The sequence below is a fragment of the Fusarium proliferatum genome, assembly GCF_900067095.1.
Source record: "Fusarium proliferatum ET1 genome assembly, contig: FPRO_scaffold001, whole genome shotgun sequence".
NCBI lineage: Eukaryota > Fungi > Ascomycota > Sordariomycetes > Hypocreales > Nectriaceae > Fusarium > Fusarium proliferatum.
The window spans coordinates 1,221,204-1,247,525 of record NW_022194790.1 but is presented as its reverse complement, the minus strand read 5'-3'; the positions used below and the strand labels follow the sequence as shown (position 1 = coordinate 1,247,525).

Genomic DNA, 26,322 nt, shown 5'->3' with positions numbered 1-26,322 from the left:
TTCATCATGGCAATTCTTATTTACTTTTCTTTGGTTATGAGTTGAGTGTTTAAAAGCTGGGAATTTAAATACCTATAGTCTCTTCGAAGACAAGTGCATTCCCCTATTTGCTCACTATCTACTTCTGAAAACCATTAGATTGATTTGGATTTAATTGTGCATATTGTTCAAAGTATAGTTTTCATGATACATCTGAAGCGATCATAGCGTAGGCGATCTCCTTGAATTCGTATCATGGGTGCCTTTCAAGTTCGATGCATGAGGCCTGAAGCGTGTGAGAACAATAGCACCACAGAGGCGTCGCTATCAATGCAACATGTATTAATTGTGCCGAGTAATAGTCCTTATAGTCTGTTGACATTCACTATTGTTGAATTCCATTATCAATGTCTGCCTTGTTGCCTTAACCCGTTTTCAGGCACACATAATAGCTTCTCGGTAGGTCCAAGTGGATACCGTACCTCCACGGGCCACCACTAGCATTGGATCCATTGAATGTGCCTCCAAACCTCGCCCTCAGCTCCAAAGAAGCCAGCCCCATTTACCACCACATCAAAATCGCCAGCATCGGAGCATTTGTAGGGCCTGCATAGACCCGCGATAGCCTAAAGCAAAACGGGAGCCTGCAAAACATTCGAATGGTGCATTTCATACGGTGCATCCTCTAAACTTTGCCCTGTTTTTTTGAGGTCCGACCCTGGACTTGGTATCTTGCTTGACGCGACCATTGGATCGCACGCGTCAAAATCCACACAAGCGCCGTCGCAAACGACCTCGATCTCCAGGTTTGCGATCCTCAATTGCGTCCCAACGAAATCCTCAAGGGAAACATACCGTAATCATCTTTGATGCGCTCGATTAGGCGACCCTATCGATTATAATCACAATGGACAGCAAACGCAAGGCCAATGGCGCTGCTGCGGTCGACAACGACGACAGAGGCTCTAAGCGTCGCAGACTTACTGTAAGTCCGACCTGTCGCTTCTCGCGAATCTGAATATTTCCAGTTCGCGAAGATCCCCCCGTAGCACAACTTGAGAATCTCTGCCACTCAGCTATCACCCGATCAATTTTTTTACTAACATTGCGTCCCAGGGCGATTTCGATCTTTCCAAAGGTGAATCTCGAGAATCGACAACTACATATGGCCTGTCATTCCTAGAGCATATTCGAAAAACTGCCGACAAAGCGTATTTCCAACCAGATTTCCAATCACCATTACCATACTGACTCATCCTATAGTGGACGTCTTGTCGCAACCAATTTCGAAGAACTTCCATCCCGCGAGGAAAATGCAGACTATTACGAACAAACACGCATGCCCATCTCATTATCCATGATCGAGCAGAAACTGAACGATGGCGATTTCGAGAACTTGTCCGAGCTTGAGGGCTACTTCAAGCGCATGATCAGCAACGCGAAGGAGTTCTACCCTCGGGGAACCGAGATATATGAAGATGCGGAACGATTGAGAAAGGCTGTCAGCAATTACATGACCAAGAAAAATCCGGCATATCATGTCAGAGGTTATCAGGCTGTGCCAACCCCGTTCCCAGACGATGATGACGAGGAGGGCAATGAAGACAACGAGGACGAAGAAATGAATGACAACGAGGACGAAGATGAAGATGAGCCCGAGGAAGAAAAAGAGGACGAGGATGAAGAGGACGAGGAAGAGGAAGAGGCGCCAAGCTCTCGTAGACGAACCATTACACTCAAGCGGAGAACACCTGGTCGTACACCTGGTCGAAGGGCGTCCACTCGAGGCAAAGAGATCCCGAAGCCAGCAGCGCCAGCCGCAAAGCCAGACCACGTCTATGAAGATGTACCCTATAAGGGATTGTCATTTCAGCAAGCCCAGGAAAAGCTCATCGAGGAGCTTATCCGACGCGAAGACCCTGGATATGATGGCCCTTACTTCGAAGCTTTCATCAACCTACCGCCTCGGTCTCTCAAAGAGTATTTCAAGGTTATCAGTGACCCCATGTCGATCCGAAAATTGCAGAAGGCGGTCAAGGGTTTCCACGGTCGTGGTGGCTCAACTGGAGTTAGCGATTTCAAGTCATGGGCCGCTTTTGAGGAGAAGGCAAAGCTATTGTGGACCAACGCGTACTTTTACAATGAAGAAGGTAGTGAAATCTACTTGGTTGCGCAGGATCTCGAGGTCAGTATAATGTCGCCTGTGTTTATCAACATTTCTAACCGCGTTGCAGAAATTCTTTTATGATCAGTTAAAACAAGCACAAGCTGTTGTAACTGAACCTTCTCAACCGAAGATTAAACTAAAGGTTGGCGGATCCAGTGAGACGCCTACACCTGGGCCCAAAAAGATCACCATCCATGTTGGAGGCCAGCGAGATTCTGCGGATTCACCAGCGCCAGCTCAATCGAAGGGAGCGTTGACAAATGGTCAGACTGTGAACGGCACGGCACGCACTTCAACGCCTGCTCAAGCTGTCAACCCTCAATTGGAAAAGGCTAGGAGCACGTCGTTATCTGCCGTGCCATCTCCTAGCCCTTCTGTACAGAGTGCTCTCAAGCCAGAGGAGGCCTCAAGGGCATCGCCAGCAGTTCCGTCACAACCGCCTAGCGCTGCACCTAGCCAAGCAACTCCTTCGGTTCCTGCGGCTGCTCCCGTTGCTGTCCCTGCTCCTGTACCCGTGCCGCCGCCCCAACCAATCACTAATCCGCTTGTTAACGGGTATATGGACCAGAAGCATCCTCGTCGTTCTGGTAAAAGTATTTTACCCAAACACATTTCCAAGTCGCAAACACTAACAAATCTAGGTATCGACGATGCTCTCATTGAGAGTATGAAGATTCAGGTTCATCCCACTCTCCAATCACACAGCCCTGTACTGGCAACCATCAGACCCAACCCCAAGGAGATGGAGCAGTCTGCCACTCTTAACCTACCTCCCCATCTCACGCGGATTCTTGCCGTCACCGCAATACCCAACCATTTACAGACTAGACAATACAGCCTCTGGACACTGGTTAATAAGCAACCGCTCAAGCCCATTCATCACCAAGCTCCTGGCCAGCAACCTCACGAGCGCGCCTTTGAGGCAATGCTACATCCAGGGCTCAACGTACTCGAGTCACATCTCATCGCTGCCATTCCACGAGATGAGCGTGTTCCAGGCGGTCCGGAGGTTGAATTAGAAGTTTTCACCATCTCGATCAACGTCCTGAGGAATTAACACTACCAACGTCATCAGTCAGGGCATGGGAGAAAGCAGGCTTCTGCATGGGAAATTTCAAGACCGCTGACTAAATCTAGTGATGGTAACTAGTTCTCTGAATTGGATGAGGGAAGCGTTTGCAAGTGCGAACAATATCCAACGATGCCTTTTATGAGCAGGATATGGGAAGGCATAGGGTGGTACTGGTGTTGGGTGGGTATACGGATGCTTTTTTTTCTTTTCTTTTCTTTGTGAATTTGCCTAAGGAATAGGCTTATAGGGAGCATTTACACGTTGATGCTGCATCATTTCACAGCACAAGTTAACTGGGTAGGGTAGAACAAGGCAATATCAAACGCTGATATTCTAAATCTCCTATGGTATCTCAAGCCAAACCTGTTCCATGCGCCACGCCATGCCATGCCAAGCCCTGCATAATTTCCGAAATTTATTTTGTTTTGTGATACAAGTCTAGCCAGGCGCAGGCCGTTGTTTCAGCTGCATCAGGTGCTTGAGCATCGTCTGGACAGCCACGTACTGACGAGTCTTGGGATCGTAGTAACCCGCAACGAGAACTGCCATGACCGCAGTCTTTCCCTTGAGTTCGACAATACCGTCAACTCTGATGCATCCCCTGCCGGGCAGGCTCTTGGTAGGCTTCCAATGGCGTAGAAAGGCGAGAGCGCCAGCCATGCTAGCAGCTTGAAGACGGGGATCGAGTTTTGCGTCTGGGCCAAATGCAGCGCTGATGATCTCATTGAAGACTGGGGGGAGATGTGCAGTATGTGCCTTGGGATCGTGCTGGACTGCTGTTCTGGTGGCAGTCGGAGGTGGAATTATGCCAGGGAGGTTGCCCACTGGCACTTGGTGCCAGCCAGATGCCGGGGGATCAGGTTCACTTAAGCCGATCGCTTTTGAGATATCCAGCACTACCTGCTTCGTCAAGAAGCTGACAAAGGTCCAGCAACCCATAGCAAGAGCTTTAGGGTAAAGTGCTTTAGCAAGAAAGCTAGCAGCAATCGAGTCGATGGGTCGGTCACCCCAGAAAATGCCCTCCTCGTCGATCATGATCCTTCATCGAATTAGCGAATGTATATCATGTGAAGATTGAAAACTCACCCAGAGACATAGTGTATCGGTGGAGGAGCAGGCGGGAAGATGATGTCGAGCCAGTACTTCCTCACGGTTATTTCTCCACCAAGAAGCTTATTGAAGGCAGGGTTTCGCTCAACGCCACGCTTGATCTCGTTTGCCAGACCACCTATGCAACTGTCAGAACGTGAAACCCCCTCGAACTGGCTTCACTTACTCTTGATCTCCTGAAGAAGCTTCTTATCCTGACTAACTTTGACGAATGTTTGCCACTCTGGGTCCGAGCCTCGATATGGTGGTTGCTTGACTTCTGTGGTTGTGAAGGGGAACGGGAGAAATACCAACGGCTCGTCAGGGTCGTGGAGGGCCTCGGCTTCCTCCTTCTCTTTTTCAGAAAGTGCCTCCCATTCTGCGTCAGCCCAGTCGAATATGGGATCGAATACGACGGCAATGAAGATTTGCCAACAAGCATAGAGTACAATAGTCGTGAAGATCGCTCGGCTTCGCGGAGGGTTAGCATCAGGGTTCGCTCAACCATGACAGCTTCGAAGCTGCCAGACATACCGGATTCGATATCGGAAGACAGCCCATTTCGCCTTTCTCAGTGTTCTCTTGACTTCCTCAGACCCCGCCTGGTTTGCGCTTCCGTGGTAGACTGGGTTCACCTTGTTGGCGCTTGTCGAAGGATTTGGCTTAGAGAAGTAGACCGGTATAGGATTCGATTGCCTTTGACGCCATGGCAAGAACGATATTCGCCTGTTAAGAGGTCGGATCTGGCTGGCGACTATTCGTTGGGTTTGGAATCTCGATGTGGGGAGAGCTGCTTGTCGCAGAACAGTTTGCCGAGCTAACATATCGCCTCCTCTGCCGCTGCCGCGGACGAGGACACCGAATAAGAAGTGCTCAAGTTGTAAGAAGAGAAGATGCGATTAGTCTCGCTACTGTATTATTAATTCAAGGAATGGCATGCATCGTGAGATTGTCGACAACAAGAATTGCAATGCTAAACTGCTGTCCCACGGTTACGATTAGCTTGATACCTAGGCAGGTAGGGTAATCGGCGAGACTGTGCTAAATACGCTGAACACTGTTTCAGTCGCCACTGTAACGCTCTAATTGGGGGTCTGCCGCACTGTATGACGGAACAACTCGAGACCCGGCCGCAATCCAACACGTGCATCATCCCAGATTCGCGTTGCCTGTATCAAGCTTGCGACGTTAAGCTATCTCAGCCTGGCCTTCAGCCTCAAGACAACCAAGCTTCATCAATCCGCATCAAAAATGAAGCTCAACATCGGGCTCAGTGCAGCCTTTGCAGGCATTGCTGCTGCATCTCAACAACCCGCCGCTGACGGTACCAAAGTTTACATTCTCCGAGGATCCCATCACATCGAGCCTACGACGAGTATCACCCCCAGCGAAGCCCGTCTCATCCTCTACCAGCGCCTCGCCCCCGAGGGACAGGACTTTTCATTTCGCGATCTCACAGCCTCCGACGATGAAGGGAATGTCGTTTCTTTAATGAACAAGTTTGGAAAGGCCCCTGCGCCATTGCTTTCCGATGAGAAGATCGCGACGCCGCGCCAGCTCGCTATTACCATTGAGGGAATGCCCTCCTTCGAATACGAATCATTCTTTGGCTGGCTATTTAACACACAGCCAGACTTCACCACGGATATTAGCAAGGAAAATGGCGAGCATCCCGAGGTCTTCGCAAATGTCCTTGCCAAGATGCCCGAGTGTCCCCTGAGCCAGATTGTTGCCTTGGACGAGAAGTGTTTCAACGGTCAATCTGCTTATGCATCATACAGCAGGTCCCAGGTAAGTAAATCATATCATTTCTATTACACCAAGTTATTTTCTGACGCGATAAGGATGGTGACCACCCCACTACCTTACTAAACGAGCTTCCCAAGCTTCAGAAGCTCGCCGAGTCAGGCGAACTGCAGACCATCCTGGTTTTTCTCCCCGTCGACGTCGACTCTGAGGACAAGTCCGACAAGGATCAAGAGCTTCGACGTCGACAGGCTGAGACCGTTATCTCGTCTATTGAAGAGACAGCCGAGTCACCGGCCGAAACCTCTACCACCCCCGCGAAGCCTTCGAACCCCATTAAAGCTGTATGCTTCACCTCAGAGGACAGCTGTATGGAAGCTACTGGCAACTGCACAGGCCATGGAAAGTGCCTGAACAAATATGGTCAAAGCAAGGACTCTTGCTTTGTCTGCCACTGCCAAGTCACCAAGTCTGAGAGTGGCAGCGTCACTCACTGGGGTGGTAATATGTGCCAGAAGCAGGACATCAGTGTCCAGTTCTGGCTCTTTGCTGGCTTCACCATTGCCCTGCTTACCATTCTGTACATGGCTATTGGCATGCTCTTCAGCGTTGGTGAGGAGAAGCTTCCTGGAGTGATTGGCGCTGGTGTGTCGAGGTCCAAGTAAAGATAGAATGGGGGAGATGGGGAGAATTATGGGAACTGTCGGGCTGCTGGAGTTGTGTAAGCCGACTCGGGGAGTTTTCACAACATAATGACTCCAGGGCGGCATGTATCATCATATGGTGTATTTGACATACGGGCGTACAAAGGCTAGGAGCTTGTATCAGGTGCCTCGATAAGGGGCCTCTTTTGTTAGAATGCGTTTCGATTTTTGCGACCAGTTCATTGAGTACAAGAGCATGCAACTATTCGACTTATGAGAGTGCCTTTTCACATGTCGTGATGAGTTAATGAATGCCGACCCTCTTTCACATGATGGTTTTCTGAGCTTGGACATGCCATGACGCGTGTTGAGCAGGGCTCCTGGTCTTCCAATATTGTTTCTTATCGGTCCATATGATGTGATGCTGTTATGTTTAAGCGCTTGCTCCGTCTCGCGTGAGTTGGCTGTTTGCGTCTTGATTAGCGTTCGTTGCTCTTGGTGATAGGTGTTTCTCGTAGAGATGAGTTGTTTCAAAGGAACCCGTCAATAGAGCTTATATGTATATCATGGCAAACTAACATGAGTAGCTCAGGCAAGCTCATAAAAATTATACTCTAGCACATGCTTCTGTTAGTGGAGCTGACAAGTATGAATAGCGGATTTCGAATCGAGCTTTGATGATATCATGCAACATCGCCAGCTAAAGGCTGATACTTGATAAGAAGAACACATTGATATAACACCGCTACCGATCCAGCGACTCAATCGAGTTCTTTTTGCGATTCTTATCAATGTATTTCTAAGCTCTAACCGGCATTCACTCTCCAATTCCGACCCGACATGGCGTTATGAGGCTCTAGGAGCTGAAACCCCTGGACCCACCCTAAACCAACCGGACTTTCCAAGCCGCCCCATCCCGGTTTCGACGTCTTCCCTTATTAACCTACTGATAAATACTAACTAATACTACACGACTTAAAGAACCGGGTTTTTCTGCTTTTCGTCAAAAGTCCGCCGGACTTGTCAGCGTACACCGCCTTCCATTCCTCTCCTGCAAGCTCTTTATGCACAGCAGATCACAGTTATGATATCCTCCAACACAGACAGACCCAAGCCCGCAACGGCTAAATGGGGTGCTGCTTGCGCGCAGTGTTCTACAGCAAAAGCCAAGTGTATACGGTCAAATAGCACTCCTGGATCAAAGTGCGATAGGTAAGTATATTTTTAACCCCTTTTCTTACGTTTCGATTACTTCTCAGATGCCTTGAGCCACGTGAGATGAGGCTCCGAATGGCCCGAGATTTCCGGAGGCCTATGGCCGGATCTTCGGCGGCCATTACGGAGCCTCTCCATAATTAATCCCGGGACCGCGGTTGAAAAGGGAAAATGGGACTGACACATGCTTTACAGATGTGAAAGACTAGTCAAAAATTGTACAGAGCAGGTACATCGACCCCGGAAAAAGAGAACTGTCAAACCATCGTAAGTTAACCTATCATACAACCCTAACAACACACCGCATTCACATATCGTCAGTCACTGACATGTTTTAGACGAACTGCTCAAATAGAAGAGAGACTAAATGGACTAGTCAATCTCCTCAAAGCAGGTGGTCTCACCAATGCCGATCTTGCAACAGACACTACTTGCATCCCAACTGAAGTTGACCCTACCACTACTGATCAAAGGAAGCCTTCAACGAAAGAGAGGGATTCTTCGCTCTCTCCTGAGACAATAGAATGGTCAATACCTGATACTTACAACTCATATGCTCCTCCACAATGTATCTGCAGACAGACCAGTGGGGTGGCTCCCCCTCCCCCGGCCTCAGACGAGGAGCTCTTGAAGCTCTATCGAAAAGAGTTGCAGGCTCTTCACCCGTTCGTCGTCATCCCCGATGGAGTCACAGCAGCAAAACTCAAGACGACGCGGCCTTTTCTCATGTCAGCCATCCGTATGGTTACATCTTATCGCAGTCTAAGGTCGATGCGGGCTCAGATGTATCATCTGATGAAGTACATAGGCGACCACATGCTCATCCGCTCCGAACGATCCTTGGACTTATTACTTGGAATCGTTGTCATAATTGCGTGGTATAAGTATCACTGCTTCATGCACGCACAGCTAAACAACTTGATTGCCTTGGCCTCTACGCTCGTGGGCGAGTTGGGCTTGCACCGCAGTCCGAGTGTTCTTGAGCGGACCAGCTTGATGGTTGTGACACCATTCCAACCGGCAGCAAGGACTAACGAGGAGAGGAGAGCCTTGTTAGGAGTGTGGTATCTATCTTCATCGTGAGTTTCACCACTATCACTCATCGGTTCTTTTGGGACTAACTGTTGTTAGAATGTCTCTTGGGTTCCTACGGATAGAACCCATGCGGTACACCAAATACATCCAACAATGTTTGGCTGTTCTTGAGCAGGAAAGGGAGTACGAAACCGACATGCGCCTCGTGACGCTCGTAAGAGTCCAGCACTTGACGGAGAGGATTGCACAACTCAATGCTCCAGATGACCCAGCGGAAGAAGTTGTTGGTCTACCAGCAGCACCATTATCAGCCTATGTTTCTGCGTTCCATAGCGAACTTGACAGGATCAGGAATGGGCTACCTCCTGAGCTTACAAACGACAGTGAGTTCTATTACTCGTACTAATTGCGTTTCTGATTTACTGATGATGAATTTTGCAGGAGTGATAAATATGTTTTTAAATACGGCCATGCTCCGGTTATATGAACCTCCTATACTGGATGCCCCTCGGATTATATCAATGTCGGAATCATTGACTTCTCCAACCTTAGGGGCTGCTTCAGCTCTCGACATTTTTTACCAGTCAAGAAACGCCTTGAAGAAGTTCTTTGATGATTGGCTTACGGTACCAATTTCAGAGTTTTACAACCAGACAACACCAGTAGTTGCACAACTGGTTTACGGGATGACAATGCTCGGTCGCTGGGCCAAATACACGGCCCCGATTCCTTTGACAAAGGCTACTACACCGATGCCGCAAGACACAAGTGCACGCGACCCCCACGATGAGATTTACAAGGCAGACTCAGCATATTCGGCGAGTGTCAGCCCATCAGTTGCAACACCGTCAGTGACGACGGGAAGAGATTCTCATGAAACCAGTCCGATCTCACTCCGGGAGGGTACAGATCCAAGGCTACCAGCTGCCGTGGCCGCTCTTCGGTCACAGATCCAGACCCAGCCGGGACTGTCGCTTGATGTTACAGGGATATTATCAGCGATATGTGCACGGTTTGAAGAAGCTAACGCATCATTCCAGATGGCCTCAACCGAGCCTGGTTCATCGGATCACAACCTCTGGAGCATGAGCGCAATCAAAGTCAAGATCACAAGGGCAAAACTGGAAAGATGGGCCGAGATCGTTGCGGCTGGGACAGAAGCGCTGAAGATTCATGATGAGACCCGAGACACGGAGATGGGAGGCAGTAGTACGGGCGAGACCGGCGCGGCAGGGACAGGGGCGGCAATAGGACAAGATATGCAGTCGGATGTGTTCTCGATGCCGGACTGGAATCCAGAAATGCCTTGGGCTTCCGAGGTGCTCCAGGGCGTTGATCCTTCGATATGGTTCGATGGCTATTTGGATTGGGGCGCTGTGGTCATGAACTCTATGGGTGGTCACATGGAGCAATAGCCATGCCTCGTACGGCGTGCGAAAGAAGAAACGAAAATAATTAATGCTATCAAGTACAGAGTGGCTCACTGGGTGTTGGTCACCAGATGAGTGAGCCCTGCAGATCCTTGTTCCCTCATACATGGAGAGCCCTGTAGTTTACCCCGGGCTCAAGGGATACGTCATCTTGTCTCGTGAAAGGTCTTCATGACGACTGACGATATTCTTTATTCGTCCAAGATGGTGAACATCTAGTCGACATAGAGTCTTGTTCTGTAAGTTTACTAAATTGGATCAGGCTCATGGACAACAAACATGTTTCTTGGAATAATGTTTGTCGAGATGAAAAACGATGAAAGCGATACGTCAGTACAAAAGCTCTCAGACCAATTGGCCCCTTCCTGCAGGCTTACTGTAATTTGGAGGCTGCAGCTTCACCCCTGATCAGTGGCTTTTTTCTTGATACAACCATGTAATGCAGCGCAGGCATGGCAGCATGGTACTACCCGCCAGGTGTGCCACACGGAGATTTGAGCTACGGAGCACTATCTAATACTGTAGTATAATGCATTGTGAGCTATCATCAGACACGGGAGTGTATTTGTGGCACAACGTCAAGCCTGGCCTAGCCTGGTTAACTTTTGAGACCAGAACAAAATAGCTCGCACAAAGATCCGCTTGTTTCAGTCTCTAGCATTGCTATCTCGTGAGTGAGTCAGAGATTCATCATCGCAAAGAGCCACCTATTTGGCAAGTGTCATGCAGTGTTGTTTTGCAGTTATGCAGCAGCTGTTGCATGCCGGATATGTCGATGGAATGAGCTCGGTAAATGCCACCTGAGATTGATCTACCTAATTGCCCCTTTCTTACACTTTCCCTTGGCCAGTCGTCTGACCGTCTCGATTCTAAGCTTAGGTACCTTAATGCCGACCAGTGACCTGAGTGTATGGCCCTCCAAGTTGCATGCCCGTTACACAAAACACAGTAGTACTGCACCGGTCAAGGGAGGCCTTGACAAGGAACAACAATCAACGGCTGCCGTGAAATGGGTTTGCTATAAAACTGAGCAAATTCACGGAGGTCAAAGCGCCTTCCGATGAAGATTGATGTGTACAATTGGTTGAAACCTTCCACGAGGCAGTACCAAGGTGAAATTAGAGATAGAGTGAGGCCATATTCGTCGTTGAAATCGGAGAGCCTCCTAGTTGCCCCTGTCAGCCCTACTCTTTCATTGGGCTCCTCTTGTCCCCCAGGACTTTTTCAGTGTCATCGGCTCGTATCGCGCCTATCATTAAGGTATGTCCTTACGAATAGATGCCAATGGTCTCAACTCAACGCATAACGAGTGACTATTCGTCCGGCGGTGAGTAATAAGCGTGAAATGCATACGTACATACGTACATTTATGAGATTCAGTAGTCTCCGTCCGAAGTGATCTCTTTCCTCCTTCTCACAACAGTTCTATCTCAGGTAGTGCCACCCAATTGTACGCACTGCAATAAAGAAGCATCACAAGGCTGTATATCAGACTTCGAGCGGCTCACTGCCCTGCAAGAAAATCTGATCGGAAACGCAATCTCACATACGATCGGCAGTCTCAACACCATGTTCCCTCAATTTCCTGGGATTAGACAAGTCAGTATATATACGTGCCGCCGGGACTTCCTTTCCCGTTGCAACGTTTGTTGACCATTCATTCATTCCATAGGGCTATTTGCAGCCGCCTTACATTCTGATGGACGGAATTTTTGACTCGCCGAGATTGCAACTCGGAGCTGAGGAATCTGAAGAGGATGATTCGTCCTTGAGGCCTTCTACTCCAAATGACCTACGTATGCCCTGCTGGAGTGCCCCTCAAGCTCAAGCCTCATTATCGTTGAGTGGCTGACAATACACCCACTAGCATCCCCTCCAGGACCGTTTGTTGTGTCTGCTCCTCCGAGACGAAAAGTAGTATGGATATGGTTCTGCGTACGTCCCCTTGAACCTCAGCTATTTGGCGCCTTTAACTTGTATTGACTAACATCAATCAGTGCCACTGCGGCCATGGAGGAATGAAAGTAAGCGTGGACCCTTGTCCAAGCTGTGGCCGGCCAAGATGCCCGAGTTGTGACACCCAGAGATACTACTCCCGCCGTCCAGAGTAAAAAGAGCCCCTATACACTTGAATGAGAACGGCTGTCAAGATACTGGAGAAGATTTATAGCGAATTGATCACATGATGTCTGCTCAGCTTTCATTGCACCGCAACGGTGGCAAGATACTGCCAACAACTATATTTCACATCCAGTCAACTCGGTCCTCTCAGTTTCAAGAATACATATGCAATAGTCTTCAGCATGCATCTATGTGATAGGGCATTGGCCTGTGAATCTGATTCGCCATCGACCAATCATTAAGTGAACCAACCCTACATAAATTCTTTCGTCCTTTTGTTTTCGCACAAAAGGCATCTTGCTATTTGCTGCCTTTCACACACTCTCTTATCATACAAACAAGCACTATGAACCCAAGACAAGAAATGGCTCCCACTGGAGACTCCAATGTGGCATCTAGTGAGAGCAAATCAATGGTTGATATTCTCAGAAATAGTGCGGATATCGACGATGATGATGACTATATCTTTACCTTCTTCTCGTCCCAACTCTTATCTCGTTCATTGGCACGTCAGGCACGCTACATAAAGAACTTCTGTGACGACAACCCTTTGATCAGGGATGATGCTGATGACAAAAACTTCGAAGGGCCGCGTCCGTACCACGGACAGCATCCCATCGCCTGGGTATCTGATGCCAATTGGAAACCTGATACTCATGAGATCCTCGGGGTTTCCAAAAACCAATATGGTCAGGTCCTCAGCAATGAAGAGCTTTGTATTATCTTAGGAACAAGTGTATGTATACGTGGTCTATATGTTCAGGGTTACCGAGTTCTTACTGATCGGATCGCCGCAAGAAGCGAGTTTCAGACAATGGTCACAATATCACCGTTGGGCCAGCTCGAAGGATGTAAGAAATGTTCCAATCTTGTCCCCATGATTAGTTACTAAACTCGAAGATACATCAATAAGCCCAATCGCCAGAGTGTTCTGGCTTTGATTCGAACGGCGCCCCCTTCGCAAGTTCCCGGGCTTCGAGAGCTCTTGGCGAACTACATCAGCGAAAGTCCGAAGCCGGTCATGAGCTCAAGAGAAATTGTAAGTGATCTGTCAGTCTCCATTCGCAGATGAAGAAAGAATTATCTTATCTAAATATAATATTAAACTCAAAGTTCTGGTGGGGTTCGACATGTTTCGTCTTCTCCTTTAACCTTCCGTTCTTCGCTATAAGTGCTCAAAGCCAGCAAGACTCCCGAACACTTTCCCATAACAAACAACGACTTCGATCCTACTACGACCTTTCTTTCCTTCACCTAGAGGCGTGTGAGACCGACTCTTACTTTTCTGAAGAGACTGGTCGCGAAGATTATGGCATATCCCTCCTTGAGGGTGTCTGTTCGGTTGTGGTAACTGGACAGAGCAACCGATATTGGACTGCCATTTGTCTCAATGACGACCTCTACGATGGAACAGACGAGCCCAGACTATCGCCCGAGGACAGCATGGAACAATTGGAGGGAACAGATCCTATTATAATGAAGTTGGCACACAGGCCAGAGTCTCCTCGGGCTTACGCACTTGCAGCACTGGCAACTGGTCTCGTAAAGGTTGTGGATTGCCATAAAGATATACAAGATACCCTTCGAACCAGTCTCAATGTACATGTAAGCCCCCGGTTGGCCGGACCGAAGAGCTAGGTGCCTTCGAACCTAGTGCAGCAGTCTTTCCCGTCAGTGTGCTTATCTCTAATTTCTGATATAGATCTCTTCGTCAAAACATGGCTCCTCTGGTGATCTTTCTCCAAAACAATTGCAGGAGTGGGCTAGGAAATATCCAGAGGCTCTTGAGAGGGTGACGTGCTGCAACAAAATACTTGTTGAAAGGCTAGAGCACTTCGTATCGCATCACCTCATGGTCAGCCCTGAAGGTCTGCCCCAACATAAGTTGTGGCTGAACGTACAGGCGGAGGAACGTGCCACGCAATCTCTAATTGATATTACAGACAGCCTTGAGAGTTTAAAAGATATTCACATCGAGCTTAGCCAGCTCGATAAGTCATTTAATGAGGGAAGAGACAGGGTTAGTTGACATAGGTCATCTTTGACCTCGACCATTCACACACACCCCTCTTCCTTTTTCCAGCCCTTTACTTTTTCTCGCTTCTTTTCTTTTGTGACAAGTATACTCACTCATAGCTGGCTTTAGAAACTGAAACATGAAAATAAGCTAATAAGCAAGGAGAGAAACCTCCACATGTTGACTCTTGCTGCCTTTGTCAGTCGGCATTCTCAGTTCCTGAAAGAGGTCTACTAACCTTGCTAACACTACTTAGGCGACAAGCATTTTGAGTCACGTTCCGCCGATTGAGCCTGGATCTACAGAAGCGAGTCATACCTTGTCTCTTTCAAGATTATATAACTTGTTCTGGGTTGCCTTTAGCTGCTTACTCATATGGCTGCTCTCTTCAACGGCCATGCTGCAGCTTCCGGTACAACAGGGCGAAAACCAGTTCAACTGTTATTCAAACTTATACCAAGCCTCACAAAAGCAAAGAAACTGGGCAAATAGCCTAAGAGGCTTGGTTTACAAGGCTTTGACCGCGATGCGAGATCGGCTTAGACTTAGACAGTTTACAACGTTGCTGAGAAAAGCAACGAGAGACCGCAGCAGAGTGAAAGATACGCTCCCGGGGTGAGCGTCATAGAATACTGGGGTTTCAAACTACATTAATAATGATACTCAAATTTGTATAAAAGTTTCAGAATATGCAGCTCATGGAAAGACGGAGTGCCTCCAAATTTTCCAAACTCCGTACATAACTTCCCGATGCTAAGCCAGGGACTCGAGTAGCACTATGCCAGTGTCCGTTATAACCGCCGGCGTCTTGCTCATGTAGTTTCAGAAAAGGCTGGCAGCGTTGCTCTGAGGCTGTGAAGTATACCTTCTTTTACGATAAGAGCCCTTACCAGGCATTTCTATTACACTTGAAAGGTGACTCCCGGCCACCGACTTTTGTCCAACAATTATCCATTGTGAGTCGGGTTACACCATCCACTCCTAAAGCCTGATTGGGTTTCTCTGAGTGGGATTATGATGACCGGTCAAGGACTGTATTATGTGAGCGCTCGATTGTTGAACATGAATTTGGGCCCAGTCTCAGCTCTCGTCATGATATGCCAAGATGCAATTCTGCCGGTCCTCTTGTTTCCTGGTAGACTGTCAGTTGAAGAGGTATAACTTGCCAAACTTATATGAGCTCGCTGGCTAGGGGATGGCCTGTTTTTCTCAAGACTCAACAGTGTCTAACTTCGTTTGCCAGCCGCTCCAAAGTTTGATTAAGTCCATAGCACAGACAAAGCAGGGTCTCGCCAATCCCGCTACTAGGCTCACTACCTATGTTTCAAGGTCGTGCTTGTGTCATTAAACAGGTCGACAGGAGTAACAGTCGGCATCCCCATGAGTTACGGCCAGCCGAAGGAGCCAATTGAGATTGCATATCGAATAATTTGTGCTACACGGGTGGCCCTTGTTGAGGTGTATCTCTGGCAGCCGTCGGTCTCATTTTAAGAGGTCGTGATCTTGTCTCTTATTACCTCGTGACGTCGTCCATTCGGTAATTAGAAATACTACGTGAAGGCAGTTCCTTGGAGAGGTATAGTACTAAGGTAGAGTTTAGTGAAAGGGGTAGTTTAAATAACAGACCAGGCACGTCCCATTCCTGGGCCAACCACCCCTTTATCTTTCCAGGTTCTAGCCTCGCCGACTTTGTCACGTGGTCGCCCAGAGGAGCTTAAATCTGCTGTATTCTTGCTGTTCTCGTCCAATGGGTGCTCGAAGCCCTTCTGTTGAAAGACTACCTATTCTGTTTTGTATGAGAAAACACGAAGCAAGAGCCAGTATAACGTGAGTGCCCGCAGATGCAGGTCGTCACGGGAACACGGTCAGAAATTAATCAGCCTATCGCAGGCTCCCCCCCCCTTTCTCACCCGCCTTAGAAAAAGATGAGGGCAAGTCAAGATGCATTGAAATTTATTGACAGCATTAGCTCGTTGGATGCAGAAGGTAAGATACTCAGCTCCTTGCTCCTTGCTCCTTGCTCTCCTCAATTCGGTCTCTGAGGGTATCCTGGATGCTGATTCGCGATTTCTGAAGCCGACCAAGCCGCCGGTCCAACTCCTGTTCCTATCCATGAGCTCGCGCCGCGAAGGAAAGTCGTATGGGTGTGGGTTTGTGTATGTTCTCTACGCTGCTTCCACAGGGCATGTTGTCAACTAACAATCGAAGTGCCAATGCGGAACAAGTGGTATGAAGGTCAGCGTGGACCCTTGTCCTTGCTGTGGTAACTACAGATGTCCAAACTGCGCAACTCGCCGATTTGGTTAGGGGGAACATTATTGCCACTGGCAAAGGACTCATCAGAGCGAGGGAACTTAATAGTGATGACTATGGTTCATCATGGAAAATTACCTGTTTTTGTTGTAAGATACGGAATATTGTTTTGGATACTAACGTTAGTTCTTCTTTTGTGCGGGGCTCCGGTTCGGGAAAATATAGATAGATTTTAGACTGTAATACCAACCTTCTGACTCGTTCGAATGTTATTGGAACGTCAGTTATAATTCATGTTGTGAACCAGGTCAACCCCTGCAAAGTAGTAAGTTAAGCTTCGAGGGCAATGTGTGTGTAAGAATTTTACATACAAGTGCAGGTAAGGTAGGACATAGCGAAAATAGCGCGAAAGTCCTGCTACTGATGTTCAACTATGAGTAGTTAGCTCTTGCTTAAGGGTGCGTCGGGATGTGACACGTCAAATGAGAGAGTCGAGCCAATCTCAATCAGCACATGGACCAAATAGAGAAGTTCGAGAGAATGATACAGCCTAACAGTAAGTGAAAATTTTTTTAAGTCGGTGAGGAAGAGCCTCATAGTACGGAAACTAACGTTGCAATGCAGAATGTTGGTGGGTTGAAAACTGAAGGGTGGCTGTGTAATGCATGAGTTGGTTGGTGGACGGATGCCAAAAGATGAAGCATTCAAGAGGCCATCTCTTTTGCTAAAGTATTCTGGAACCTCCCGTTCAACTACGTGGCTGTGATGAGCCACATGATTGATACTGCACCTTTCAACGGATCTAGCCAATATCAAGCTGATGTAAAGCACTGTGGTGCTCGATCCTGTGTCATTAGGCGCTTCTTCCACATTGCCTTACAAGATCTATCATCGCACCTTGGCGTACATATATCATAGACGCATATACTCAATTCCAAAGTTTCGGGTTTTGCCCAAGGAAGTGGTTGCAGCTGGATGAAGTAGGATGTGAGCCCAATCCTAATGATGGGTGTTGATGTTAGGCCCTGCACTGATCTTATATTCACCTGTAGAGATTAGCCGGTCCTTCTCAGTATTCCTCTTTATAACCTCTTTATATACCTGCTTCTCTAATAGCACACTTACCTTCTAACATTCTTACCTTTGACTCAAAGAACTCAAGTAAAAGAAGGAAAGGATCATGCTCTCTCAGGATACTTGCTGAACTAGGTATGGCTTCAACGATTGAGAGGGTGCCGCAAATTGCGAATTCTCGGAGAGGCCGCAGTTTTCTTGGATTCGACTACCTTGAGCGTTTTACATCTGCCACTTACGAACTTGTGGTGACTGCTGCCTCCGACTGGGCAGACAAGTATGAATGGGGAAAACGCTTCGGGCACAGAGTCAGGATTAAAGTTACGGAGGAGGACAAACCGTTCATCGAAGTTTTCAGGGAGAACTATGAAGATGATGAGGACGAAGAAACGGATGAGATCGTAGCTTTTATGCTTCCATTTCCGCGGTTGCCTCGATGGGAAGACAGACTTACACACGTTTCGGAATTTTGTGAAGGGGCAGGCTTCATCATTGTCAACTTTATCCCCGATGACCCTGGGAACTCTCGTCTGAAAGATGTGCAGGAACCGAGAGCGTGGATATTCGACTGCCATTTGAACCCTCAGATCTCGGTTCCGTCAAATCCGTTGCACGATCGCCTCTTGACTAACATCGAGTTCCATGGAGCACTGCAACAAGAGGTACGCAAGCTATATCTGGTCACCACCATCAACAATCAACAGAGGCCCGAGACTGACTACAGCACGAAATCAGCGCTTCAGCAAAGATTCAGAGCCAGAGATAATCGGAAATACTCGGCGAATGTAAGCCCTGTTGAAGACTTACGTTATTGACTTCGGTACTGACTTTCTCAAGATACATTAGCAATCCTAACGGAGTCAGTATACTTTCGCTCCTCAGAAGAACGCCTGCTTCCCAAGTTGATGGCTTTCGCAAACTATTTGCGAACTACTTGAGCCCCAGCCCAGTCCCGGAGCTGAGTCTAAGGGAGACTGTATGTGCATTCCCCATAGGATCTCTCAGTGTCACTAATACATCAACTTAGGACTGGTGGACACCTGGCTTCGTTATTGAATGCAACCTACCATATCTGGCCATTAGTACACAGGATCGGTCGGATACTCGTATTTTATCGAAAAATAAGAATTTTCGGGCTCGAGACGACATAGCTTTTCTGAATCTCAAGTCCTCGACAACACCAAGAGATCAACAACAGAGCTCGTGCGTCCCAGATAACGCCGTTCTCCACGTCGCTGTCTTCTCGCTCATGATTACGGGTCGCAGTGAGCAATACTCAACTACAGTCTGTCTGGACGATGAGTTTTTTGACCAAGAGTCGAGACTGATGAGCGACGAAGAAGTCCTAAGTGTAGGCGGGCGTGAAGACCCAATCACTCTCCAGCCGGAATTCAAGAGAGCCCGATCACCAAGAGCATATTTGCTCGTAGCTCTCGACAGGCAACTAGAGCGGATTGTTGATTATCACGGGAACGTACTGGAACGACTAAAGAATAGCATCGAGATTTATGTAAGTTGTGACATGGTCCAGTCTTTTCTAAACAAAAAGGAAAAGTCCCAGTGCCAAGTATAGGATTTCTGACCAGGTTCTGCAGATTGCCATTCCTGAAGATCGATCTCCTGCCATGGAGGAGTGGATAAAGCGCTTCCCTCTGGTTCTGAACAAACTGGTACAATTTAATTCAAGTCTAGCAAAGAAAGTCAGCCATTTCTTAACGGACGATGTCATGGTTGGCCCAGATGAAGTGCCTTATGGCCCATTATGGCAGGGCTTGCAGGCCGAACTCGGTGCCATCAAATCGTTGCGCGCAATAAAGCGATATTGTACTCATTTGAGGGACATTAACACAGGACTCGAGCATCTCAGAGACGCCTTTGAAGATGTCAGACGCAAGGTAATGCCAGTCTGCTTTCTTACTCCAAATTTGGCCTAAACTTCCCTGTTTTGCCTCGTGAACTAACGAGAATTACGTTGCAGAGGAAGAACGACTACGCAGCTGAGCAGCAGACAAGAGACCGTACAATCGAGCAAGTCACGGTTGCAGCGTTTGTATGTCACCTCGGCAGATAAACTTGTGACCCGGAAAGCTAATAATTATAGGGATTGGCCATTATGAACTTGATTGCTCAAGTCTACACCGGCAAGCCAGGCAAAGATGATTCATCCTCTTGGCCAGCATATATTGCTATGGTCGTCATCTTCAATGTGATCTGCATCAGTGGAATTTCTTGGTTTGTATACCGCTATAGATCTCGACGACACAGGTCAGGATGACAAGGTGTCACTACCAGCGCTGTTGATGCCTACCTCGACCCCAAGTCGTGAAGTTCATTTGGCTAGACAATGCAACCACTGATACCGGTGTTTCTGGCGGGTTTGTTCGACGGTTGTGCATCGATTTCGAAGGATTACTTGTTTTCTGGGCAAAGACACAAAAGGCATCACGGAGTGATTTGGCAGTAAGCAATGTGGATTTCGAATACCCAAAACAGACAATAGACTAATGGTCATTTGACAGTATTTGCATGTGGTCATTCTTCAGACAAGGCGCCTGCATTGGGTTGTTGGAAGTTTCACACCGAAGGCTTAGGAAAGTTCCAAGCGGGCCTCAAAATGGGCAGCGAATCATCAGGCACAGAACTCCTCACCCCTCGGTCGCCTTCTCTTTACCTATCGTCTTATGTATTGGTATCTCGGACCCGTCGACGGCCTAGGCCTTGGGCAACAAGATGGTCATGTCCGAGATATGACACGTTTCCCGCTGTCAACAAGCATCACACAGCACAGGATCCCCCAGTGCAACCTGCATGCATCACGATGCGCATGATACACCACTTTGCTTTAACCCTGTTTGTTGACAGCCAATTGCTCTCTGGAAGCCTCATTTACGGCATGTCTTGGGTGGCTGCCACTTCATCGCGCAGCTCGACAGCATCAAGCGGCGCAGAGGCAGTTTTAACAAATCATCTTGCCGTTATCAAGATGAGGCTGTGAGGCTATATGAGTCTTGATGCCCAACTCCCCCAGATCACTCGTTTGAAATGACTCCAAATGCGCTCGTTTATCAGTCCAACTGGCTACTTTTATAAGGCAATCAAAAATTTGACAGCTGATTCACTGTTCTCGGTCCTCAACACCATTTCAACACTATCGTGGCTATGGCAGCGACAACTTGCTCTGTCAGTGGTATCGAAACACTACTTGGAAAGGTAGGGCTGGACACTCCAGTACCGGACTTCCCCGATGCAGATATTGTGCATAACCCGCAGGACATCTTTCGCGTCTACCTTGCCGACACCCTACAGAAGCTTGTCAACTGCGATAGGCTGGTAGCCTACGATGCGATACAGACCTCGAACATCACAGGAATGGGCGATCTTATTATTGTGGCTCCTAGACTTAGACTGAAAGGGGTCAAGCCTGAGGAGCTGGCGAAAGATCTTCTTCAAAAAGTACGATGGCTGGGTCGAGCATGATCAGCTTCACTGACAGGTATACAACATAGTTGCCAAGAACACCCCCGTTTGGGTGCCCCCTTCTCGACGGCATCCGCCTACAGGTCTTCTTTTCACCCAATACACTGTCTCGGCTCCTCCTCTCGTACATCAGTGATAGGTCTTCGTCCTATGGTTATGACACGTCACTCGGCCTCGCCGATCCTACAGCTACCGATGGACCGAGGAAGAAGTTGATCGTGGAGTTCTCGTCTCCGAACATGGCGAGTGAGTTCCAAGTGTCACACTTGAGGAGCACGCTGATCGGCACATACATCGCAAATATTCACTCTAGTATGGGGTGGGACGTTGTCAAGATGAACTACGTCGGCGACTGGGGAAAACAGATCGGTCTCCTTGCTGCTGGATGGCAGAGATTTGGTTCTGAAGATGAGTTTGAAAAACAGCCGCTCCGTCATCTTCTCGAGGTCAACCACAAGATTCAGGATCTGTTCAAACCAGAGGTGGAAGAATGTAAGACTGCCAAAACGAACAAACAAGATGTCACAGAAATCGAGTCACGAGGCTTATATGCCGAGCGCGACGCCTTCTTCAAGAAGATGGAGGATAGAGACCCAGAAGCCATCGCATTGTGGCAACGTTTCCGTGATGCAACCGTCAAAGACTACACGGAATCGTACGCACAGCTCGGTGTAATGTTTGATGAGTACTCTGGAGAGTCACAAGTCACTGCCGAGTCAATCGCCGAAGTCGAACAGATCTTGAAGGACAATGGCATATACGAAGAGCACGAAGACTCGTGGAAGATTGACTTTTCGAAGCACGACGCAAAAGGGCTCTCACTCGCAGTATTGCGATACCGAAACGGGACGACATCTTATCTGTTACGCGACCTTGCAGCAGTTTTTGATCGATACAAGAAACACCAATTTGACAAGATGATCTATGTCGTTGCGATGGAGCAAGAAATGCACTTCCACCGAGTTACCAAGACTCTTGAGCTCATGGGAAGACAAGATCTGGCTGAGCGCATTCTACATGTTTCTTTTGCCAAGATTAATGGACTTCCTGAAGCGTTGAAGGGCGCAGAGCTTCTGAGTGACTACCTTGAAGGATGTCGCTCGATGGTACAAACTAGTCTTGAGGAGGAGGAGAAGGGAGCGTTTCATGTGGATAAGTCGGAGAAGTCGGTGGAACAACTTGGTCTTGCTGGTCTATTCATTCAGGATCACTATCACAAGAGGAATACCTCGTATGCAGTCGATCCCAAGAAGTCGTTATCCCTCGAAGGAGAGACAGGGGCGGCTATTCAAAACTGCTACGCCAGGTTATTGAAGAAGCTAGAATCCGGTCCGGACAGCTTCGACTATACGACGCTTGATCATACTTCGTTGGAAACAGAAGACTATGCTGAGCTTCTGCGGATCCTATTGCAGTATCCAGATGCAGCACATGGCTCTTTCAGAACTCTTGAGCCATCTTTTATTGTGGTATACTTGCTCCGAATTGTTGATCAGTTAACAGCCACGCTTGACGATGATGATGAGAAAGATTGGACTGGTCCCAAAGCAGCTAGTGAGGCGAGATATGCTCTATATGAGAACGCAAGGCAGGTGTTTGAGAATGCGCTGAGACTTCTTGGTGTATCACCATGGAGTCCGTGAGGACTCCATGACTGTCGAGGTAGTTGTTGCCATTTGTGGTCTGCATGTTTTTAATCTTTTGCCTATTCTTTTCTGTTAGGTCCTGCAAGTTTGGCGTTTGTTTTCAGGTTTCCTTCCAGATTGTATATGTCTGGTTTAGATATTGTTCTTAGTCCATTGAAATCTATGGTAACTAAGAAAGGCCATCTGAGTTTACAAATACACAAAATGATTTGAGGTAAAAATAGGGTCTTCAAAGAAGAATGTCTGGCAAACTTGTTCTATTGTTTTAGCGTAATACTATGTATTTTTTCTCCAGTCCATGTCTTATGTGAAGCCAAATTCACATACTATGCAAAGATCTCATGATGAGAGGAATCTTCTAGACATCATGTTCCTTGTTTGTCTTGATTAATTGCCTACCCTGCAACTTGGAGGTCATCACAAGGGTCCTCGTAGGTGCGGGGCGGGGCAGTTGGAGCTCCACCCAATGGGAAGCTCCCTGCATAGACTTGCATCGAATGAGCTAGAAGGCATCCACGGCCCTCTTCTTCCCCACCAAAGATCGCCTGGGGCGACTCTCTCATATTTTATCGTCTAGTAACTTTGACTCTTTGATACCACAGACTCGATACTCAGATCAGAACTGTCGTTTAGTACCTATAACACTCAGATTCTGCTAATTCACATACGAAATGGCTTCCGCGGACGAGCTCAAGGCTCTAGGTAACAAGGCCATTGCCGAGAAGAACTTCGACGAGGCTGTGTAGGTTACCAGCAGTAACAATAACACAACGGAACATCGGGGTTGCTAACTATGACACAGCGCAAAGTTCACCGAGGCTATTGCCATCCAGCCCGATAACCACATTCTATACAGCAACCGATCTGCTGCCTATGCTTCAAAGAAGGATTGGGAACATGCTCTGAAGGATGCTGAGAAGACCACCGAGATCAAGCCTGACTGGGCCAAGGGTTGGGGGCGTAAGGGTGCTGCTTTGCACGGACAGGGCGACCTCCTTGGTGCTAATGATGCGTATGAGGAGGGATTGAAGCTCGATGCCAACAACGCCCAGCTCAAGAGTGGGTTGTCTTCAGTCAAGAAGGCCATGGAGGCCGAAGTTGGTAAGCAATACATCCGCAAACCACACACTATGGCAACTGACACTTCCACAGGAGGACCTCAAGATCCCAGCGGTGGCCTCGGCCAAATGTTCAACGACCCTCAGTTGATTCAGAAGCTCGCCTCAAACCCCAAGACCAGCGGTTTCCTCGCCGACCCCTCATTCATGGCCAAGCTCCAATCGATCAAGAGCAACCCTTCCAATGCTTCCGAGATCTTCAGCGACCCCCGTCTGTTGACAGTCATGGGTGTCTTGATGGGTGTTGATCTGGAGATGCGCGAGCGCGAAGTCGACCCCAACGCTGAATCCCAGGACTCTCCCATGCCCGATGCTCCACCAGCCCCCAAGCAGCCCGAGCCCAAGAAGGCCCCTGAGCCTAAACCCGAGCCCGAGCTGGACGAGGAGGCTCTCGAGAAGAAGAAAAAGAAGGAAGAGGCCGACAAGGAGAAGGCTTTGGGTACTGAGAACTACAAGAAGCGCAACTTTGACGAGGCTATTGCACACTACACCAAGGCCTGGGAGACCTTCAAGGATATTACCTACCTAAACAACTTGGGAGCCGCTTATTTCGAGAAGGGTGACTACGATAAGGCCATCGAGGCCTGCACCAAGGCTGTCGAGGAGGGACGTGAGATCTACGCTGACTTCAAGCTCATTGCCAAGAGTTACGCTCGTATTGGTACATCTTATGAGCGCAAGGGAGACTTGGAGAAGGCTATTGAGAACTACAACAGGTCTCTTACCGAGCACCGAACTCCCGATGTCCTCAACAAGCTCCGCTCTGCTGAGCGTGCCAAGACTGAGGCTGGCAAGAAGGCCTACATCGACCCTGCCAAGGCTGAGGAGGCTCGTGAGGAGGGTAATAAGAAGTTCAAGGAAATGGACTTCCCTGGTGCCGTTGCGGCCTACACAGAGATGACCAAGCGAGCTCCCGATGACCCTCGTGGTTACAGCAACCGAGCGGCTGCCTTTGTCAAGCTCTTCGAGTTCCCCAGTGCTCTCGAGGACTGTGACACGGCTATCAAGAAGGACCCTACCTTCATCCGAGCTTACATCCGCAAGGCTCAGGCCTACTTCGGCATGCGAAAGTACTCAGAATGTGTGGACGCCTGCACTGAGGCCCAGCGCGTTGACCAGGAGCACCACAACGGTGCTAACGCCCGCGAGATTGAGCAACAGCAGCAGAAGGCTCTCTCGGCCATGTACTCTGCCCGTGATAACGAGACGGAAGAGCAGACCCGAGAGCGTCTAATGAAGGACCCCGAGGTAAGATTGCACACTGTTGCTCAATGGCTGAAACGTTTACTGACATATTTAGATCATGGGACTCATGCAAGACCCCGTGATGCAATCGATCCTCCAGCAGGCCCAGTCGGATCCCGCTGCTCTTCAGGAGCATATGAGAAACCCTGGTGTGCGGTCCAAGATCCAGAAGCTGATCGCTGCTGGCGTTATCCGTGTGGGTAGGTAAACGAAGCGAAGGAGATGACGGCGACGGTGATGGGTTACAATAGGGGAAGTTTGCTTTTTCAGACATGGAATCCCCTATCCAGAATCTCATGGGACGGGGAAGGGATCTGGAGCGTGTGTGATTTTGAGTTGGCAGATTACTTGACGTGTACGAATTAATACGGAGTACCAGGATCATTTGCTGGTTGCTAATGAGAAATGAAACCTTTGAAGCAAACTGATACATCTTTTTTGGGATATCATATGTGATGTGAGATGGTGTATTACGAATGGTCAAATGAGATAGGGTATCTCGTTGCTGGCCTCGCTGTTTCAATTAACGACACATGGCTGGGAGTGAAGACCGTTGTTGGACAACTGAAAGGAACTTAGTGTAGTATTGCATGAGTATACTGCGATTATCCGTGTTCAACTCCCGATTCCTTGTTATGTCACGACAGTGAGGACAATGCGAAGCCTCTCGGCGTCCGACGCCAACGCCACACCGGTTCGAATATAGTAACGAATCCCACCAACAACCTTTCCCCAAGAGGACCGAGCAAAGCTGAAGACAAGAGGGTGTACAGCAACTGAACAAACAGCTGAGAAGCGTGGAGACACTACACGTGGAGGACACGAGGTAATGCAGGAACACGGCGAGAAGTGAACGGAACGGGAAGAGAAAGAAACGTGTCTACCACGTTTGACGGTTACAAAGAAAGGAGGTTGAGTTTTCACAATAAGCAAAACGAGAGCTAAATTTGGCGGAGAAAAAGGTCAGAACGGGAAGTGTTGGAACCGAGTGTGG

At 48.4% G+C, this 26,322-nt stretch overlaps 9 protein-coding genes across 9 annotated transcripts; 8 read left to right on the top strand and 1 right to left on the bottom strand.

The window, feature by feature from the left end:
* Nucleotides 1–886: 886 nt before the first annotated feature.
* FPRO_01668 (uncharacterized protein) lies at nt 887–3,203 on the top strand (the record flags this gene model as incomplete). Its single annotated transcript, XM_031228916.1, has 5 exons — nt 887–964; nt 1,096–1,190; nt 1,243–2,164; nt 2,214–2,739; nt 2,788–3,203. 5 exons carry the CDS (start codon nt 887–889, stop codon nt 3,201–3,203), a joined length of 2,037 nt encoding a protein of 678 aa, XP_031074805.1.
* Nucleotides 3,204–3,656: 453 nt separating this feature from the next.
* On the bottom strand, nt 3,657–5,131 carry FPRO_01669 (uncharacterized protein; the record flags this gene model as incomplete). Its single annotated transcript, XM_031228905.1, has 4 exons — nt 3,657–4,257; nt 4,305–4,446; nt 4,495–4,778; nt 4,842–5,131. The coding sequence occupies 4 exons, from the start codon at nt 5,129–5,131 to the stop codon at nt 3,657–3,659; spliced, it is 1,317 nt and encodes a 438-aa protein (XP_031074804.1).
* Nucleotides 5,132–5,558: 427 nt separating this feature from the next.
* Nucleotides 5,559–6,718, top strand: FPRO_01670 (uncharacterized protein; the record flags this gene model as incomplete). The annotated part of the gene is made up of 2 exons (XM_031228894.1): nt 5,559–6,098; nt 6,152–6,718. The coding sequence occupies 2 exons, from the start codon at nt 5,559–5,561 to the stop codon at nt 6,716–6,718; spliced, it is 1,107 nt and encodes a 368-aa protein (XP_031074803.1).
* Nucleotides 6,719–7,781: 1,063 nt separating this feature from the next.
* On the top strand, nt 7,782–10,362 carry FPRO_01671 (uncharacterized protein; the record flags this gene model as incomplete). Its single annotated transcript, XM_031228883.1, has 5 exons — nt 7,782–7,909; nt 8,108–8,179; nt 8,251–8,991; nt 9,044–9,330; nt 9,389–10,362. The coding sequence occupies 5 exons, from the start codon at nt 7,782–7,784 to the stop codon at nt 10,360–10,362; spliced, it is 2,202 nt and encodes a 733-aa protein (XP_031074802.1).
* A 2,500-nt stretch (nt 10,363–12,862) lies between these two features.
* On the top strand, nt 12,863–14,806 carry FPRO_01672 (uncharacterized protein; the record flags this gene model as incomplete). Its single annotated transcript, XM_031228872.1, has 7 exons — nt 12,863–13,234; nt 13,297–13,349; nt 13,399–13,537; nt 13,612–14,103; nt 14,201–14,518; nt 14,678–14,717; nt 14,772–14,806. The coding sequence occupies 7 exons, from the start codon at nt 12,863–12,865 to the stop codon at nt 14,804–14,806; spliced, it is 1,449 nt and encodes a 482-aa protein (XP_031074801.1).
* A 1,634-nt stretch (nt 14,807–16,440) lies between these two features.
* FPRO_01673 (uncharacterized protein) lies at nt 16,441–16,822 on the top strand (the record flags this gene model as incomplete). The annotated part of the gene is made up of 3 exons (XM_031228861.1): nt 16,441–16,501; nt 16,592–16,671; nt 16,724–16,822. 3 exons carry the CDS (start codon nt 16,441–16,443, stop codon nt 16,820–16,822), a joined length of 240 nt encoding a protein of 79 aa, XP_031074800.1.
* Nucleotides 16,823–17,979: 1,157 nt separating this feature from the next.
* FPRO_01674 (uncharacterized protein) lies at nt 17,980–20,168 on the top strand (the record flags this gene model as incomplete). Its single annotated transcript, XM_031228850.1, has 8 exons — nt 17,980–18,504; nt 18,578–18,627; nt 18,680–18,818; nt 18,870–19,352; nt 19,438–19,737; nt 19,821–19,892; nt 19,944–20,074; nt 20,135–20,168. 8 exons carry the CDS (start codon nt 17,980–17,982, stop codon nt 20,166–20,168), a joined length of 1,734 nt encoding a protein of 577 aa, XP_031074799.1.
* An 833-nt stretch (nt 20,169–21,001) lies between these two features.
* On the top strand, nt 21,002–22,962 carry FPRO_01675 (uncharacterized protein; the record flags this gene model as incomplete). The annotated part of the gene is made up of 2 exons (XM_031228839.1): nt 21,002–21,295; nt 21,349–22,962. 2 exons carry the CDS (start codon nt 21,002–21,004, stop codon nt 22,960–22,962), a joined length of 1,908 nt encoding a protein of 635 aa, XP_031074798.1.
* A 674-nt stretch (nt 22,963–23,636) lies between these two features.
* On the top strand, nt 23,637–25,536 carry FPRO_01676 (uncharacterized protein; the record flags this gene model as incomplete). Its single annotated transcript, XM_031228828.1, has 4 exons — nt 23,637–23,707; nt 23,768–24,066; nt 24,118–25,331; nt 25,384–25,536. 4 exons carry the CDS (start codon nt 23,637–23,639, stop codon nt 25,534–25,536), a joined length of 1,737 nt encoding a protein of 578 aa, XP_031074797.1.
* Nucleotides 25,537–26,322: the final 786 nt, after the last annotated feature.